Below are 16704 nucleotides of genomic sequence, written 5' to 3'. Positions count from 1 at the left end.
AAAATGAGTGGCCATCATTACTTTAAGAAATGAAGGTAAGTCAGTCCGAAAAATTGGGAAAACTTTGAAAGTGTCCCCAAGTGCAGTTGCAAAAACCATCAAGTGCTACAACGAAACTGGCTTACATGAGTACCAGCCCAGGAAAGGAAGACCAAGAATCACCTCTGCTTCTCAGGAGAAGTTTATCCGAGTCACCAGCCTTAGAAATCGCAGGTTAACAGCAGCTCAGATTAGAGACCAGGTTAATGCCACACACAGTACTAGCAGCAGACACATCTCTACAACAACTGTTAGGAGGAGACTTTGTGCAGCAGGCCTTCATGGTAAAATAGCTGCTAGGAAACCACTGCTAAGCACAGGCAACAAGCAGAAGAGACTTGTTTGGGCTAAAGAACACAAGGAATGGACATTAGACCAGTGGAAGTCTGTGCTTTGGTCTGATGAGTCCAAATTTGAGATCTTTGGTTCCAACTACCGTGTCTTTGTGCGACGCAGAAAAGGTGAACGGATGGACTCTACATGCCTGGTTCCCACCGTGAAGCATGGAGGAGGAGGTGTGATGGTGTGGGGGTGCTTTGCTGGTGACACTGTTGGGGATTTATTCAAAATTGAAGGCATAATGAACCAGCATGGCTACCACAGCATCTTGCAGCGGCTTGCTATTCCATCCTGTTTGTGTTTAGTTGGACCATCATTTATTTTTCTACAGGACAATGACCCCAAACACATCTCCAGGCTGTGTTAGGGCTATTTGACCAAGAATGAGAGTGATGAGGTGCTACGCAAGATGACCTGGCCTCCGCAGTCACCAGACCTGAACCCAATCAAGATGGTTTGGGGTGAGCTGGACCGCAGAGTGAAGGCAAAAGGGCCAACAAGTGCTAAGCATCTCTGGGAAATCCTTCAAAATTGTTGGAAGACCATTTCCGGTGACTACCTCTTGAAGCTCATCAAGAGAATGCCAAGAGTGTGCAAAGCAGTCATCAAAGCAAAAGGTGGGTACTTTGAAGAACCTAGAATATAAGACATATTTTCAGTTGTTTCACACTTTTCTGTTAAGTATATAATTCTACATGTGTTAATTCATAGTTTTGATGCCTTCAGTGTGAATGTACAATTTTCATAGTCATGACAATACAGAAAAATCTTTAAATGAGAAGGTGTGTCCAAACTTTTGGTCTGTACTGTACAGTCATGGCCAAAACTGTTGGCACCCTTGAAATTGTTTCAGAAAATGAAGTATTTATCCCAGAAAATTATTGCAATTACAATGTTTTGTTATGCACACATTTATTTCCTTTGTGTGTATTGTAACAGCACAAAAAAAGAAAAACAGACAAATTGGACATAATTTCACACAAAACCACAAAAATGGGCCTGACAAAATTGTGGGTAAACAACTTTGCTTCAAGCATGTGATGATGATCATTCAAACTCACCTGTGGGAAGTAACAGGTGTGGGTAATATGAAAATCACACCTGAAACCAGATAAAATGAGGAGAAGTTGGCTCAATCTTTGTAGCATGTGTCTGTGTAAGCCACATTAAGCATGGAGAATAGAAAGAGGAGAAGAGAACTGTCTGAAGACTTGAGAACCAAAATTGTTGAAAAATATCAACAATCTCAAGGTTACAAGTCCATCTCCAGAGACCTTGATGTTCCTTTGTCCATGCTGAACAACAATAACAAGAAGTTTACAACCCATCACACTGTAGCTAATCTCCCTGGACATGGGCAGCCGAGAAAACTTGATAAAAGGCTGCAACGCAGGATATCCGGATGGTGGATAAGCAGCCCTAATCAAGGTCCAAAGAAATTCAAGATTTCCTGCAGGCTCAGGGTGCATCAGTTTCAGTGCGAACTATCCGTTGAAATTTGAATGAAATGAAACGCTATGGCAGAAGACTGAGGAGGATCCCACTGCTGACACAGAGACATAAAAAATCTAGACTGTAGATGGCCAAATGCAGACGAGCTGAAGGCTGCTAGCAAAGCAACCTGGGCTTCCATAACACCTCAGCAGTGCCACAGGCTGATCACCTCCATGCCACGCCGCATTAATGCAGTAATTGATGCGAAAGGAGCCCCGACCAAGTATTGAGTGCATTTACTGAACATATGTGGCGCCCCTACAGGTTCAGTCGCCACAGAAGTACTGCATCTCACCCAGGGCTGTGGTACCCCACTCTCAGGTAAGGAGGGAGTACTACCCGGGACCCACACACCCGCGTCTGTGGCGCCCCTGAAGGTTCAGTCGCCACAGAGGTACTGCACCTCACCCAGAGGTGTGGTGTCTCCCTTCTCTCAGGTAAGGAGGGAGTGTTGCACGGAACCCCAAAACACCTGCAACACTACACTGCTCCAGGGGCAACATGCAGAGAGCAGCTGCTGAGCCCTGACCCTGGCTGGAGTGGGGGGAACCCAAAGGTAGGGGGAACCAGTAGTGGGTGTGGGTGGAGGAAGTAGTTAGGGGGAGCACTTTAGTAGGAGCATAAATAGGGAAGCCATCTTAGGGTGGCAGTTCAGAGTTAGGTTCAGTTCTAGGGAGCAGTTCAGAAGAACAGCTCAGGACAGTTCAGAAGAACAGTCCGGGAGCAGAGTCTCATTAGGAGATCTGCTCCACAGTTAGGGCCAAGTCTGGAGGCCCCAGAGGGGAGCAGGGAGAAGGCTCCGTTTTGAGAAGGGATCCCAGGGGGTACGGCGAGTGCAGGAAGGCACCCGTATGCCCCGCATCTGTCAGAAGACAGAGGGATCATTGCAGCATTCTAATCCCTAGGAGGGTCAAGTAGGTCCCGGATCCGACGTACAGGAAGGACTTCAGAGCACCTGAGCTTGAATGAGAGTGGGCAGCACAGTGCAGGAGGGAGAAAGACCAGTGTGAAGACGGTCAAAATAGGAACACGAGAAAGTGGGGTACTGCCAGGTATTCCCAAGTTGCCTGAGGAAGGATTGAACCCCTGCCCGGTGAACGCAGTGCGACGCGGGAGGCCTTTACCTGTATAGTGCACCTGTGAAGTGTCTTAAGAACTGTGAGTAAAACCTTGGATGACTGCACTGCACTGCCTCCGTCCATTCTTCATCGGCGCCATCGTTCCCCCTGCACCACAACACCCAGCGCAACCCACTCGCTACTACCACACTGCCCTGAGGCCTGCTCCACCTGTGGGGAGCTGTCCCATCACAAGCTGCCCTAACATCTGCCTCAGAGGACTGTTGCAGCGCTGGTGATCCTCACCAAGTACCACAGGTGGCGTCCTGAACTTTCCCAAATCCCCCATATATACATATCTCCCTCTTTTGAGTGACCGCCCTGGGTCACGGACCGGGCCAGCCACCGTGATATCCCCCGGCAACCAGAGGCCCGGCTGCCGAGTACCCCACAGCCCTGGGGGCGCGTCACATCCAACACACTCCTCCTGGCTGGAGGGTGGAACCATGTAGTGGGTGTGGGTGGAGGAAGCAGACAGGTAGGAGTATAAAAGAGAGGGTGGAAGGTTCTAGAGACAGTTTACAGGGAGTTCAGAGTCTAGAGTTGGGAGAAGGAGCTCTGGAGGAGTTCTGCTCAGGAGGAGTAGAAAGAGGAGAGCAGGCCTGGTAAAAGAGGCCCAGGAGAGAGAGGACAGGAGCAGAGGGAAGGCTCCAGAATCAGAGGAGATCCCAGGGGCACGGTGAGTTCAGGAAGCCACCCGTGCGCACGAATCTACACGGACGTGGAGGGATCAGGCTTCAGAGGGGACCGGTCCCTAAACTAGTGGAGAATAATCAGGCTCAGCTAGATAACCAGAGGCTGCTGTATTTGCAAGGTGCAGCAGCCAACCACCACGATTATATTGCCGAAAAGGTGGCCGCATAGGGTCCAGGGGACTGCACGTCGCCCAACAAGACCCGAGACTACCGGATTGGGACACTGATTGTGAGGCGCAGGGCAGGAGGGTGAGAGCCAGCGCAGGAAAGACGACCGTGAAAGGAACATAGAACTTGGTCCCGTTTAAGTACTCCTGAGAGACTTGAGACTTGCTGAACCCCTTCCCTGGTAAACACAGGACGATGTGGGAGGTTACACACTGGCCCTGCTAACCTGGAGTCTTGAACAACGGTGAGGAAACCATGAAGACTGCACCCCACTGTGTCTTGGAATTATTGCTGCGCCATCACCAGCCCTGCAATACACGTGCACCAGTAACATCTACCTCATAACATCACTATATCCTGCCCTGGAGCTAAGCTCTGCCTGTGGAGAGCTGAACCAACTCTGCTGTGTCACCATCAGCTCCAGAGGATCTGAACCACAGCAGCAGCTCCATATAGCTGCATACCATAGGTAGCGTCACGAACATTATCTCTATAAAAACTTTATTACCCTTTTACTTTTCCCTTTTATTGACCACCCTGGGTCACGGACTTGGTTACTGCCACCGTGACATCCCCCAGCATCAACCGGCCCGGCTACCGAGTACTCCACGGCCCAGGGGGTGCATCATACACACATTTCAGTAGGCCAACATTTCAGATTTTAAAAACATTTTTCAAGCTGTTGTTATAAAGTATTCTAATGTACTGAGATAATGACTTTGGTGTTTTCATTGGCTGTAAGCCATAATCATCAACATTAACAGAAATAAACACCTGAAATAGATCACTCTGTGTGTAATGACTCTATATAATATATGAGTTTCACTTTTTGTATTGAAGAACTGAAATAAATTAACTTTTTGATGATATTTTAATTTTGTGAGAAGCACCTGTATGTACTATATTACGAGCACAGTTATCCATGTTACATGTGGTGTTGTTATTCTAACCCAATTAGATAGGTAAAAAAAAAAGAGACAACGAAAAAATAAGAACAAGCCATGTTACAATCATAAGAAAACTTATCCTAAGGGTCTAATAGAGTCAACAAGATTTTTTTTAAATCCTGTACTTTACTATGCAACATTTGGCAGTAACAAGTAAAAAAATAATTACAAAATAAATTAAAAATGATATAGTAAATGTGAGATAATGATCTTCAGAATAATGGGACCATTAGAGACTGAGAACTTGCTGACATGTAGGAAATATGGAAACACAGTGGTCTGGATCTCTTGTTGACAGATACATTATGAGGGGTGGATGACCGGAGCAGATGTTTGATGTTATGCTGATAATGAGCATTGTCCGAGCCTAAAATAACAAAAGTTTCACAAGGCAAGTGTTGACGCACTCCTCAGACAAAAAAAAAAGAAAAAAATATTCAAATTTGTACTTTTCTTGAGTAAAATACCACGGACGTGTGACGATGTAAAACCATTGTTAGGGCTGTAAACCAAGATATTTAGCATTTTCTAATATGTTATCCAATTCTCCAACTGCATGTGCCCTATAACTAGTGGTAGAGATTCATTGGGGGTGCTAATGTAGATTTGCAAAATTTCGCCAAATTTTTCAATTTTATTATTACCAGTTAGTTTTAATTTATCATCATTACAAGATGGTAAATTTAGTAAATCTTTTTGAAATTTTGGAAGAAGGGTGGACATTAAGTTGGATGATTCCCTATGATGCCCCCTTATGTTTTGCTATAAAGTTTCCATATAATACAATGATATAACCGTATCATACATTGCCGAACAAGAGTGCCAGTTATCTACATAAAGCTGCCCACTACATAAACTATGAATAAATGAGAATGTAGCTGGATCCCATAGGTTTGTGGGTAGAGTACATAAGCCTTTAAGGCCAGCGCCTACATTTTTATTTACAGTTGTACCAAGCACCATGTTAACCATTGTGACACTAGTTTGAGCACATAGGGTGCAGGCCAAGCTAGCCAAAGGCGAATTAAATGCTGAACACTGGGGCCCTGAATCATTGTCATCATTGTCTTTGCACCTGATTTTTATCTAGTTTTGTGCCTTTTTTTTTGTTTGCACCCAATTTATTATCCTGTTTGCGCCTTTTTTCAAGTCTATTTGTTCTCCTGGTTTTTTTTTTCCGTAATCTTGGCAGAGTAAAGTAGTTCCAGATGTTTTAACCTGATTCATCAATTTCTGCTTTTTTACATTTTTTTTGAATACGACAATATTTTGTCAACTTTTTTTCTTTACGTTGTGCCAAATTCAGTTGTATGCACCATTTTGATAACTTTGGCGCCAAAAACGGCCACCAATACCACAATACAAAAAAACTAAAGTGACTTCAAAAGAAATGCCACTCACTTCCACATTGGGTGCTGATGGCATTAGTTCTGCATTTTCCAGCATTTGTCCTATTTATTAGTATACGACAGAAGCATGAAACTGTACTTGCCGATTGTGCAGGCGTCCAAGTTTTGTGCACCCGTCCTATTTATTAATCATTATCACTATCTAATAGGTTTTTCAGTAATAGATTAAAAATGCAGCTAACACATAAGGTGTACAAAAGAGATAGAGTAGATGTTTAAGTAAATATGGGATTGATCATATGACCCGTATCGCCGCCGGTGTGTGATGCGGCAGGAAATGAGGGACGCGCATAGAGGGACAGCATCATTTTCCTTTATTCCCATTCTTATCACCTCCTTTTTATTTTGTAAACAAATCTCCCATTGCACCTCTTTCCCTCCTTTTCAGTTTGTCCTTGTCCCTTGGCCATCATTATTTGGCCTCGCTCCCTGTCGGTTCGCATGACTTGTCCCTCTATGTGAGTCCCTATCTTCTGCTGCGTTTCACACTGGCGGCGACTTGAGTCATGTGACCAACTCCAGCTTGCGTCACGCAGCCAGATGTTTGCTTGCATGCTCTACACTGCCCTCCGGCTGACGTGGAAGCAGATGGATCCGCCCTCCTGTGAGACAGACTGCATACGCCACCAATCAGTGGGGCTTAGGACAATTGGCCATATCAATTATTGGCTAATGGGAATATACTGTACAGTAAATCCCCTGCTGGTCTGACACCACCCCCTGATGAAGGCTGACGCCGAAACGCGCGTTGGAGCTTTATTGCAAATTCTACTGATGCATCTACTCTAATTGATGTGAATTTTTTCCTTAATTTATATATTTAATGCATGGTAGATGCTCGGTTCTTGTAATTAAACACCATTTTTAGTATGTCATTATCCCTCCATCTGGCTATTTCCCATGGTTACTATTAACTACCACATACATAAATATATATATGTATATACATATATACAGTACATATATATATGTATGTATATATACGATTGATTCATTGCTCTTTCCTGCTGGGTTGTCGCCCCACATGTGTTTATTTCACTCTTAAACCTTTTTGTATTAACTAATAAAAATCATTTATATTCCATATTGGGCTAGGTAGTATTTTTATAGGTTTTCTGTAAGTATTTAATTGTGAAGCAAAGAAGCTAGAATATGCTAAGGAAAAATTGAAAATTGTCAAGGCATCAGTATATCACTTACATGTAGATGGACAGAATCCATACAGTTTCTCCTTTTCATATTCTGCTGTTGTAGAGCACCAAAGTCTCCCATCCGATCGTCCGCCGGTTGTGCAGTCTGGATACCATTTGTTATCATACTTGAAGGGGAAAACACAGGGCTGGCCATTAGCATTTCCTTTCAAAGTGTATTTTTCTGTGGAGAAGAAAATTTCATATATTTATTATGTAATACATAAATATTAACAAATATAGAACACTAAAGATAAAATTACAGATATGTCTATAATATATAGAAATAATTAATTATGCTTAATAAATGATATCTGCTTTATGGCCTTTAATATATAGGGAGAATATAGAATAAATTCTATATATGAAAAAAGGAAAGAATTAAATAAGAATAGAGAAAAGATATTAAATAGTTATCCAAGTATTAAAGGGGCATTCCACGTTAAGAAAAGTAGGCCCCAAACACTTTTATATATGTAGTATAAGAAATGGAGCAAGTACTCACCCACCCTGGGTCCAGTGCCATTGCTCCGTTCTCAATATTTTAGCGACAGTTATGAACTTGGCACTCCAGGGGATGATGTCAAAATTGTATAATGTTTATTTTGTTACATACAGGCAATCCACTGTATATATAGTGACTAGAGGTGAGTGAATCCGAACTTAAAAGTTTGTACCGGACAGTTAGTGTCCGGTGCTAAACGCCAAACACTGACTTCTCCTGGAAGTCTGTTGCAATGTTTGAAGTCCCGGGGAAAGAGGTTCAATGGGGTTCGGGTTCTGGTTGAAGTTTGGGTAAAGTTCTGGTACCAGAACCTGAACTTTCACGGGCTCACTTATCCCTAAATAGTGATGTTTCGGCCAGTCATTTGGCCTTTATAAGAACAGGTTGTGACACAGTGTGACAAAAGGTTATCCTATGGGCATATCACTGAGGCGCTTATCCACCAAGCGCAGCAAGCATTTGAATCTTATGCTTACCTTTTGTTACACTGTGTGCTCAATGAACTACAGTCGGTACGGAAAGTATTCAGACCCCTTTAAATTTTTCACTCTTTGTTTCATTGCTGCTGGGAACCAAAATTTTCTGAACAGGAACACCCTCTTATTGCACCTGAGTGAACACTCTCAAACTTAAAAATTTAAGTCTAAGGGAACCCGCCATTCAATTCATGCTTCCCTAGCCAAGGATAGCATTAATCAGAGCCAGGCTGCACCATTGCAGTTAGGTATGTAGCACACATGGGAGAGACCTGTCAATCAACCAGAGCAGTGAAGAGAGCAACCATAGGAAAAGACGTGACTAGTCCGACACTGTCCCCAGTCACCTCTTCGAACTATGTTTTCTCAAAAATGCACATAGGCTGCCATTGTTCTCTGCAGCGCAAGTACTGTTTACACAGAAGCCATTGCAGCTGCCAAGTTTTCCCATGAGAATCTTCTCCAGGAGTCTTCAGGAATCTGCTTCAGGAAAACGCCATCAGTAATTTTCCTGGGATGGTTTCACCAACGGCTTCTTACACTCTATACTGTGAAATATAGAGAGCCACTTGAAGAATGAGAATGTCATTTCTTTTAACCATGTGAGTGTTTCCGGACCCTAAAGCAGTTAAAAGAAGCAACATAAGATGGAACACAGATGGAAGGCAGCAATGTCTTTTTGACTATGTTCATTTTATAGAGTGTTTTTGTTGCACTTTTTCAGGCATATTCTGACAGAATTTGCCTGAAAAAGAAGTAGTGTGCACATACCCTTAAATCTTTTGTTTTCCTACGTCTTTTACTTGCTATAATCAAATTAGTGTTTGTCTAGGCTTCAGCAAAAATAGCATTACTAGTTCATAGAATTCTCCCACTAAATAAATTAATCACTTATAGTATGTACATGTTCTTTTGAAAACGTATAATTTTGTACCTAAACAGATTGGACATGCTGGAATATTTCTTGCTAATCCTAACATATGTAAGTTATGGTACACCATTAAACCAGAGAGATGTTCTCCTTACCTTCGTATGCCCTAACACATAAATCATCTGGCGTTGAGTAGATTTTCCACCTGCTCCAGAGTCCTGTGCCTTTGTAGAGTAAGACTTCTTCTTTTTTGTTCCCGTAGTTCAGGTGAAGAATAGATCCCAAAATTCCAAACAATGTTTCATTTTTACAATCCCATTTTTGGAGGTCGCTGTTGCCATCACATGTGTACAGCGTCACCGCTGAGAATTCTGCTATAGATGATACAGCCAGGCATTGAGATGTCCCTACATTTATGAGCTGGTTTTTAGAAATCCATCGAAACTTCTGTGTATTTGAGTTTTCATTACACTGATTGGTTGAAATAATGGAATTTTTAGCTTCTAGACATTTCTTGTGGTTTTCATTGTAGATTAAAAATGTGTCAGATTCTGAAAAATAAGATTTTTTAATCAATTCATTTGAAAAATATAATGGCTTAATTTATTATGAGGGTAACAAAGAAAAAAGAATAAGATGAGTTATCTTCAATGTTATATGATCAATGAATAAAGAGTTGTCAATAACCTTTCCAACAAACATTCAGTTTTCTTCCTTAGCCCTGCATATAAATTCCCAGTAAATGTTCTGAAATCCGGTTTAGGTTTGATTAGTCCAAATTGGGGGAAAATTTTCATTTGGGCAAAATCAATTAGACAGAAGTAGGCTATGTTCACATGCTGCATTTTTTGGCTGCTTTTTTATGCTAATTAAAGCTGCTTTTTACAATGTCAGCAAAAGCCATGAGATGTTAGAAATCTCATGAACACACTTGTTTTTCTTTTTTTGTGATGGAATTTGAGAACAGCACCGTTTTTGAGACCTACTGCACGTCAATTCTTGCAGCGTTTTTGCAGCTTTTTCTTTTCACTCATAGAAAGCAATGAAAACGTGAAAAAAGTGCAGCAAAAACCGCAATAAGTGTTTTTTCGCAGCATTTTTGAAGCGTTTCGGGTGATTAAAAGTAACTTAATTAAAGATGTGCTATAGATAAAACACAACAAAAGCGCTGCGAAAACACAGTAAAATGGGAATTTTGAATACAGTGTTTTTACTTTCAAGAGAACAGGTTTTGGTTGCAGAAAAAAAAGGTAGAAAAAACACTGGGTGTGAAAAGAGCTGTACTCCTAAGCTTTCATATGCCCTTAAAAAAGTGTATAACACTAGGGTCTCCTAGGACTGTACGACGCCTTTCAAGTTCATTAATGTAAATGCGACATTAGTAATGTCAAAGTGACCTCATCATATATTGCTCTGGGTAAACCAATGGTAAGCGGACTTTTTTTAACTTTTTAAAATTAATAATATACCATAAATTTTTTTAAATAATAACATTTTTTGTTTCAAGGCACAATGGCTCCTTCATCAGACAAATGAATGAGACAAAGATTCAAATGTCTTCTTGTAGCATCTTTTAAATGTTGTGTTCTCATCTCATTCATTTGCAAACTTGCCTGATGAAGTGGACTCTGTACTCCGAAAGTTTAGAAATATAATTTTTCTGATAAGCCAATATAATATAATTCCCAGAACACTTAGGACTTTTTAACATAAAAGTTTTGTCATAGTTTCTTTATTTGAAAACCCCAAGAAAAAGTTTTGAAACTAAGTCATATACTGTATAGGATGGTTCACACGAGCGTACAAAAAATCGTTCAGAGTTTCATCCAGAAAAATGGGACGATTTTTTCTAACTTGTCATCCATATACAATTAGTTTCTTTATGGCAGCTGTTAATCATTTACGCGACTATTTAGTTTCCTATGTTACAGAATTGCAATGTATCCGGAAAAGTCGAATGCTGTACTGTGGCTCCGCATGGCATCCGATTTTTTTCACGCACCCATAGACATGAATGGGTGAGTCTCATATGATTTACGGAGGAATCTAATGCAAGCTGCAATTTCTTTCTTGCGCAAATTCAGTCAGCGAAAAAAATCGCTCATCTTCACTACCCCATTGAGTAACACTTGTGTTGTCTCCTCTTTTTCATGGTCAACACTTGGACCGAAAATACTGTCGTGAGGACGATCCCTAAGATTAGACAGGCTACGTGTAGGTCACATACTGTATATGCAAATGGGTCTATTCTTAAAGCCTAAAAATTGCTAAAATATAATCCCATATGTTATATATGGCAGCACCCAGAATTGTAATTAACACCACATGGCATGCTGGGATATTTAAAACTTCTAAACAGATGAAGCGTTTTTCTCAACTGGGCAAGTTATTGCCTATCTATATGATAGGTCTTAACTTGCTGATCGCTGATGGTCTGACTGCTGGGACTCCCACTGATCCTGCAAATGTGACCCTGAAATGCCCTTTGTTGGCCATGAGATGGCTAGAGATAACCGAGTACAATACTCTATTTTCGGCAGCCCCATAGATAATGAATTTAGCAGTGGCACACTTTCTCAGCCACAACTCCATTCCAACCCAACAAGGCATTTCAGATTCCCTTACTTGGGATTCATTTTCAGGTCTTAGCCTTCTCATCGACAAGACCTTTGAGTTCAGTATATTTAAGCAATGTGTTGGAAAAATTTCTACAATTTTTTCAGCTCAATGAGGCTTGTAGAAATCCACGGCAGTTCCAAAACTGGGCAAGTGAACTTGCACTGCTGTTTTTAGAATAGAAGAGAATGGAGAGAGTCACAAATGTGTGGCCACCATAACAGTCACAGGGGCCAAAGCACCAGTCACAGAGGCTGCAGCAGTAGTCAGACCAGTGAATTGAGGAACCTCCATTCTGGAGATAGGTGTGGGTGTCAGAGATGGGACCAGCCTCTTTCAGATATTTATGGCATATTCTGTGGATATGCTAAAAATGTCTGTGATGAGATAACTACCTAAATTAGCCACATAAGTCATTCCCTGTAATTTTTAGCCTCAATCAAATCTCATGACTTTTATTATGAACTTTAGCGAGTCAAAGATTAGTTTAAGATTCACAGGTCCGATACATTCTTTTAATGTCTAATTATTTTAACCACAGTCCCAAAATTAAAAAGTTAATGCTGTACAGAAGAGCCCCCTCTATGGACTTCCCCAAAAGTTAAAGGGCTATTCTCTAAATATAAAAGATTAAGGGACAATTTACTGATCATGGGGGTGTGACAGCTGAAACCCCATCGATCCTGAGAATGGGATGCCACAACTAGGAGAATCTGGCTTTACAGAGCCCTGTCTTGAATGGAGTGGAGTTGTTCATGTTCAGCCTTGACTCCATTCATTGTCTGTGGTACAGAAAGGAAAGGTGAATATAGCATTATGTTCCATTGACAATGAATGGAAAGTAGGTTGAGCATCTCAGCTTCATTGAAGACAGGGCTTTGTAGAGTCCCGTTCTTGGAGTTGCAGATTCCCATTCTTGATAGTCAGACCCCAACAATCAGCAAGTTATCCTTTAGCCTGTGGATAGGAGATAACTTGTGATTATGGGAAAACCCCTTTAACATGACAACATTTCTTTACCATTCAAATACCAAAACTTTTTCAGGATCCCAGCAGCTCTTTAATATAAATGTTAGTACGGTACAGAACTGCATAATAAACGTGAGAAGTGAAGGACGTTGCTTTTATTTACAGGGTTAATGGCCTTTGATAAAGTTTTGACCCTGCTGCCAAGTTCTGTTCTAAGAGTTGTAACCTGAAGGTCCTCTCTGACAATATAAAATCAATAACAGGTCCTCCAACTGTCATATGCCCTCATGGCCCAGGTCCAACTGCAAACTCCACACCCCTAGTTATAGTTTCTGTAGTTGTTATCTGTTCATTTCGTTCTCCATCGGTTCCTACCATGGTTCGTCTACGTCTGCATAGCACAAGAAGTCTGATCCCATTTTTGGATTATGTAGCTAGGACAGTATAGCCTATAATATCTCTAACCGCAACTATAACTCAGCACAGCAGGTAAAAGAATAAGAAATCAACTCACCAAGCTGATGGGATGGCCAAATTAGGTATAGAAATATGAGTAATATGGAGGCAGTCATTGTAAATATCTCATTATTCGCTTCAGTCCTTGATTTGGAAATAATACGTTGTAGAAGTCCCAACTAGACGAGCTTGACCAGGAAATCCTTCCCTATACTTTTGGAAGAAGACTGCGACGTTTAGGGAAAGTTGTAGCCTCTAAATGATAAAGAAATATCCTGTCACATGGAGCTTTGAAGCAAACAGGAACTCCCAGTCCTAACTTTGCTTTCATAAGCTAAATTTGTAATGACCACGACTTCACGTAAGAGGTTAGTTACTAGACAACAGTGACACCTTCCTTTGAATTCGATTATCTTGTGGTTTCTTGGAAGTTATTTCTTAATTTGTTGTGTGAAACAGTTTTTTGGGAAATAAATAGAACACAATTCAGAATAAGTTAATTTCATTAAATATCGATAGTATTTGTCACTGCGTTCTTTAGCTGTTGACGCACCCGTTGAGTTTTTGAAGCAGAAGACATTTCAAGAAAACACTGGCAAGGTTTTTCCTGGAGCATCTTCTTTCCTTTTTTTTTTCCAATCATTTTTGCGTCCATTTTTTTTTTAAAGCTGTTTTAATAACTTAGCGGCTTGCAAGTGGAAACCAATTAACAAATGTTCAGGTCATGTCTTTTAGCAGCTTACCTCCTTTCAAATCCAAGTCGTTTTGACATTGTTGTGCTTACGTCAATTTTTTTTATTATCTTTTTAACCTTTTTTTTCAGGAATCCGCCTGAAAAAGATGTCGCGTGCACATACTCTAAGAGAAGAATAAATATGCTGGGGCATGAAAGCCATTCATTCACTTTCCTTCAGCCATCCACAATGGGAATAAAGCCATGTTTCATGGTTGTGAACTGGCATTAGATCAAAGAGTGAACAGATACTACAGAGAGATTCACTCAAAAGAGGCCCCAAATATTCTGTAATAACTCTCGCTAGGACGAAACAACGTGCCATGTGCTCTTCAGTGTATGGAGTTTTGAACATGTCAGGATGCCCCTGTGTTGGAGCTACGGGCATTTATCCTCCGTGTGTAACTTCTGGGTGCAGTCACTCAACTTCTCATCAGGATAGTAGTGTACAATATTGAGCAATGCATATTTATGGATCATCAATTCGTTCAAGTGATGTTAGTGTGAATTTAGGAAGAAATATTGTGTTTGTTACGTACCTTCAAAGACTGTTATTCAGAAGATGATACAGAATTTGGAAACTATGGGATCATTGATCTCTTCTCATGGCGGAGGCCGTCTGAAAATGTTGCAGGACACAATCAATGACATCCAAAATCCTCTGAGATGCCTAGTACAGAAGATTGGAAGATCATATTCAATATGTCAAAGAGCTGCAGAAAGGGCAAAATTGCATGCATATATTGTCACCATTGTTCAAGAGCTCAAAGCAAGTGGTATGGACAAAATAGTCAAATACTGTCACGGGATTCAGGCTGTAATGGGTCTGGGAGGCGGAACCTCTGAGCAACTATACAAGGGGGCGGTCCTTGTAAGGAAGCGGGTGGCTCCCAGGGAAGACGGGCAGGTAGTCACGGCAATGACAGGGACAGTCTCTGGGTAGAAGGGCAGGTAGTCACGGCAAGTGACAGGGACAGTCTCTGGGTAGAAGGGCAGGTAGTCATGGCAAGTGACAGGGACAGTCTCTGGGTAGAATGGCAGGTAGTCACAGCAAGTGACAGGGACAGTCTCTGGGTAGAAGGGCAGGTAGTCACGGCAAGTGACAGGGACAGTCTCTGGGTAGACTAGCAGACAGGTAGAAGGTGGACGCTCCCAGGTGAGCGGGCAAGAGTCTCTGGACGGCCAGGTGGTCACGGCAAGTGACGGCAGAGCCTCCAGGTAGGCTAGCAGGCAGGCAGCAGGTGAGCGCTCCCAGGTGAGCGGGCAAGAGTCTCTGGACAGGCAGGAGGTCACGGCAAGTGACGGCAGAGCCTCCAGGTAGGCTAGCAGGCAGGTAGGAGGTGAGCGCTCCCAGGTGAGCGGGCAAGAGTCTTTGGACAGGCAGGTGGTCACAGCAAGTGACGGCAGAGCCTTCAGGTAGGCTAGCAGGCAGGTAGCAGGTGAACGCTCCCAGGTGAGCGGGCAAGAGTCTCTGGACTGGCAGGTGGTCACAGCAAGTGACGGCAGAGCCTCCAGGTAGGCTAGCAGGCAGGTAGCAGGTGAGCGCTCCCAGGTGAGCGGGCAAGAGTCTGTGGACTGGCAGGTGGTCACAGCAAGTGACGACAGAGCCTCCAGGTAGGCTAGCAGGCAGGTAGCAGGTGAGCGCTCCCAGGTGAGCGGGCAAGAGTCTCTGGACTGGCAGGTGGTCACAGCAAGTGACGGCAGAGCCTCCAGGTAGGCTAGCAGGCAGGTAGCAGGTGAGCGCTCCCAGGTGAGCGGGCAGGCTAGTCCATAGACAGACAGACAGGTGTCGGAAGGCAGACCGTCGGACCGCAGGCTTGCAAGCAGGTAAGCGGATATCAGGCAGGTATCAAGCAGGAATCTGGCAGGTGACTGGCAGGTAACAGGCAGGAATCTGGCAGGTGACTGGCAGGTAACTGGAAACGGGACCTGAGGGCTGAAGCAGAGTGAGGGCTTTGCAACAACATTGCTCGGGCACCTCCATTTTGGAGGAGGTGCCTTATATATGGAGAGGTCCTCCGGCCATTGGCCGGGGACTCCTTAGGACGGCGCGCGCGGCCCCTTTAAGAGAGGGTGAGCGTGCGCACCCTAAGCACAGAGGCCGGGAAGCAGCGCGCGCTGCCAGCAGAGCGGGAGGAAGCCGCCGGGCACGGAGCGGAGAGGTGAGGGGAACGGCGTCCCTGCCTAGCAGGGGGCAGGGACGCCGACGCTACAGTACCCCCCCTTTAGGCCCCCCCTTTTTTAGGCCAGAGAGAAATTTAGCAAGGATGAGAGGGGCATGGATGTTCTCCCGGGGCTCCCATGTTCTCTCCTCAGGACCAAACCCCTTCCAATCTACCAAAAAAAAGGTCTTTCCTCTTACCCTCTTAGTGGCCAGAATACTCTCTACCTCAAAGACGTCTTCAGCGGAAACCGGAGCAGGAGGAGTACCTGGATTGTTGGAAAAAGAGTTAAAGACAACGGGTTTGAGGAGAGATACGTGGAAGGAGTTGGGAATCCGTAAGGTGGCCGGGAGTTTTAATTTGTAGGCCACTGGATTAATTTGCCTGAGGATTTCGAAAGGACCGATGACGCGAGGACCTAACTTGTAGGAGGGTATCTTGAGCCGTACATGTTTGGAAGAGAGCCAAACCTTGTCTCACGGACGGAATTGAGGCGGATCCAGATGTCTCTTATCAG

The 16704-nt window shown here is 43.1% G+C and overlaps 1 protein-coding gene across 1 annotated transcript in view; it reads right to left on the bottom strand.

Annotated features, from left to right (window-relative positions):
- Positions 1 to 13556, bottom strand: part of LOC141264991 (macrophage mannose receptor 1-like) — a 154166-nt gene extending 140610 nt beyond the window's left edge. Inside the window, exons 1-3 of the mRNA XM_073677467.1 lie at positions 13351 to 13556; positions 9407 to 9802; positions 7410 to 7583 (exon numbers count right to left, since the gene is read on the bottom strand). Of these exons, the coding sequence (XP_073533568.1) occupies positions 7410 to 7583; positions 9407 to 9802; positions 13351 to 13408 (628 nt within the window). The 5' untranslated portion in view covers positions 13409 to 13556. The remainder of the gene's footprint in view (positions 1 to 7409; positions 7584 to 9406; positions 9803 to 13350) is intronic.
- Positions 13557 to 16704: the final 3148 nt, after the last annotated feature.

This window comes from Phyllobates terribilis, unplaced genomic scaffold, assembly GCF_046119375.1.
Source record: "Phyllobates terribilis strain yellow unplaced genomic scaffold, ASM4611937v1 Scaffold_4__5_contigs__length_816908805, whole genome shotgun sequence".
Classification (NCBI taxonomy): Eukaryota; Metazoa; Chordata; class Amphibia; order Anura; family Dendrobatidae; genus Phyllobates; species Phyllobates terribilis.
This window is presented reverse-complemented; position numbering and strand designations above follow the sequence as displayed.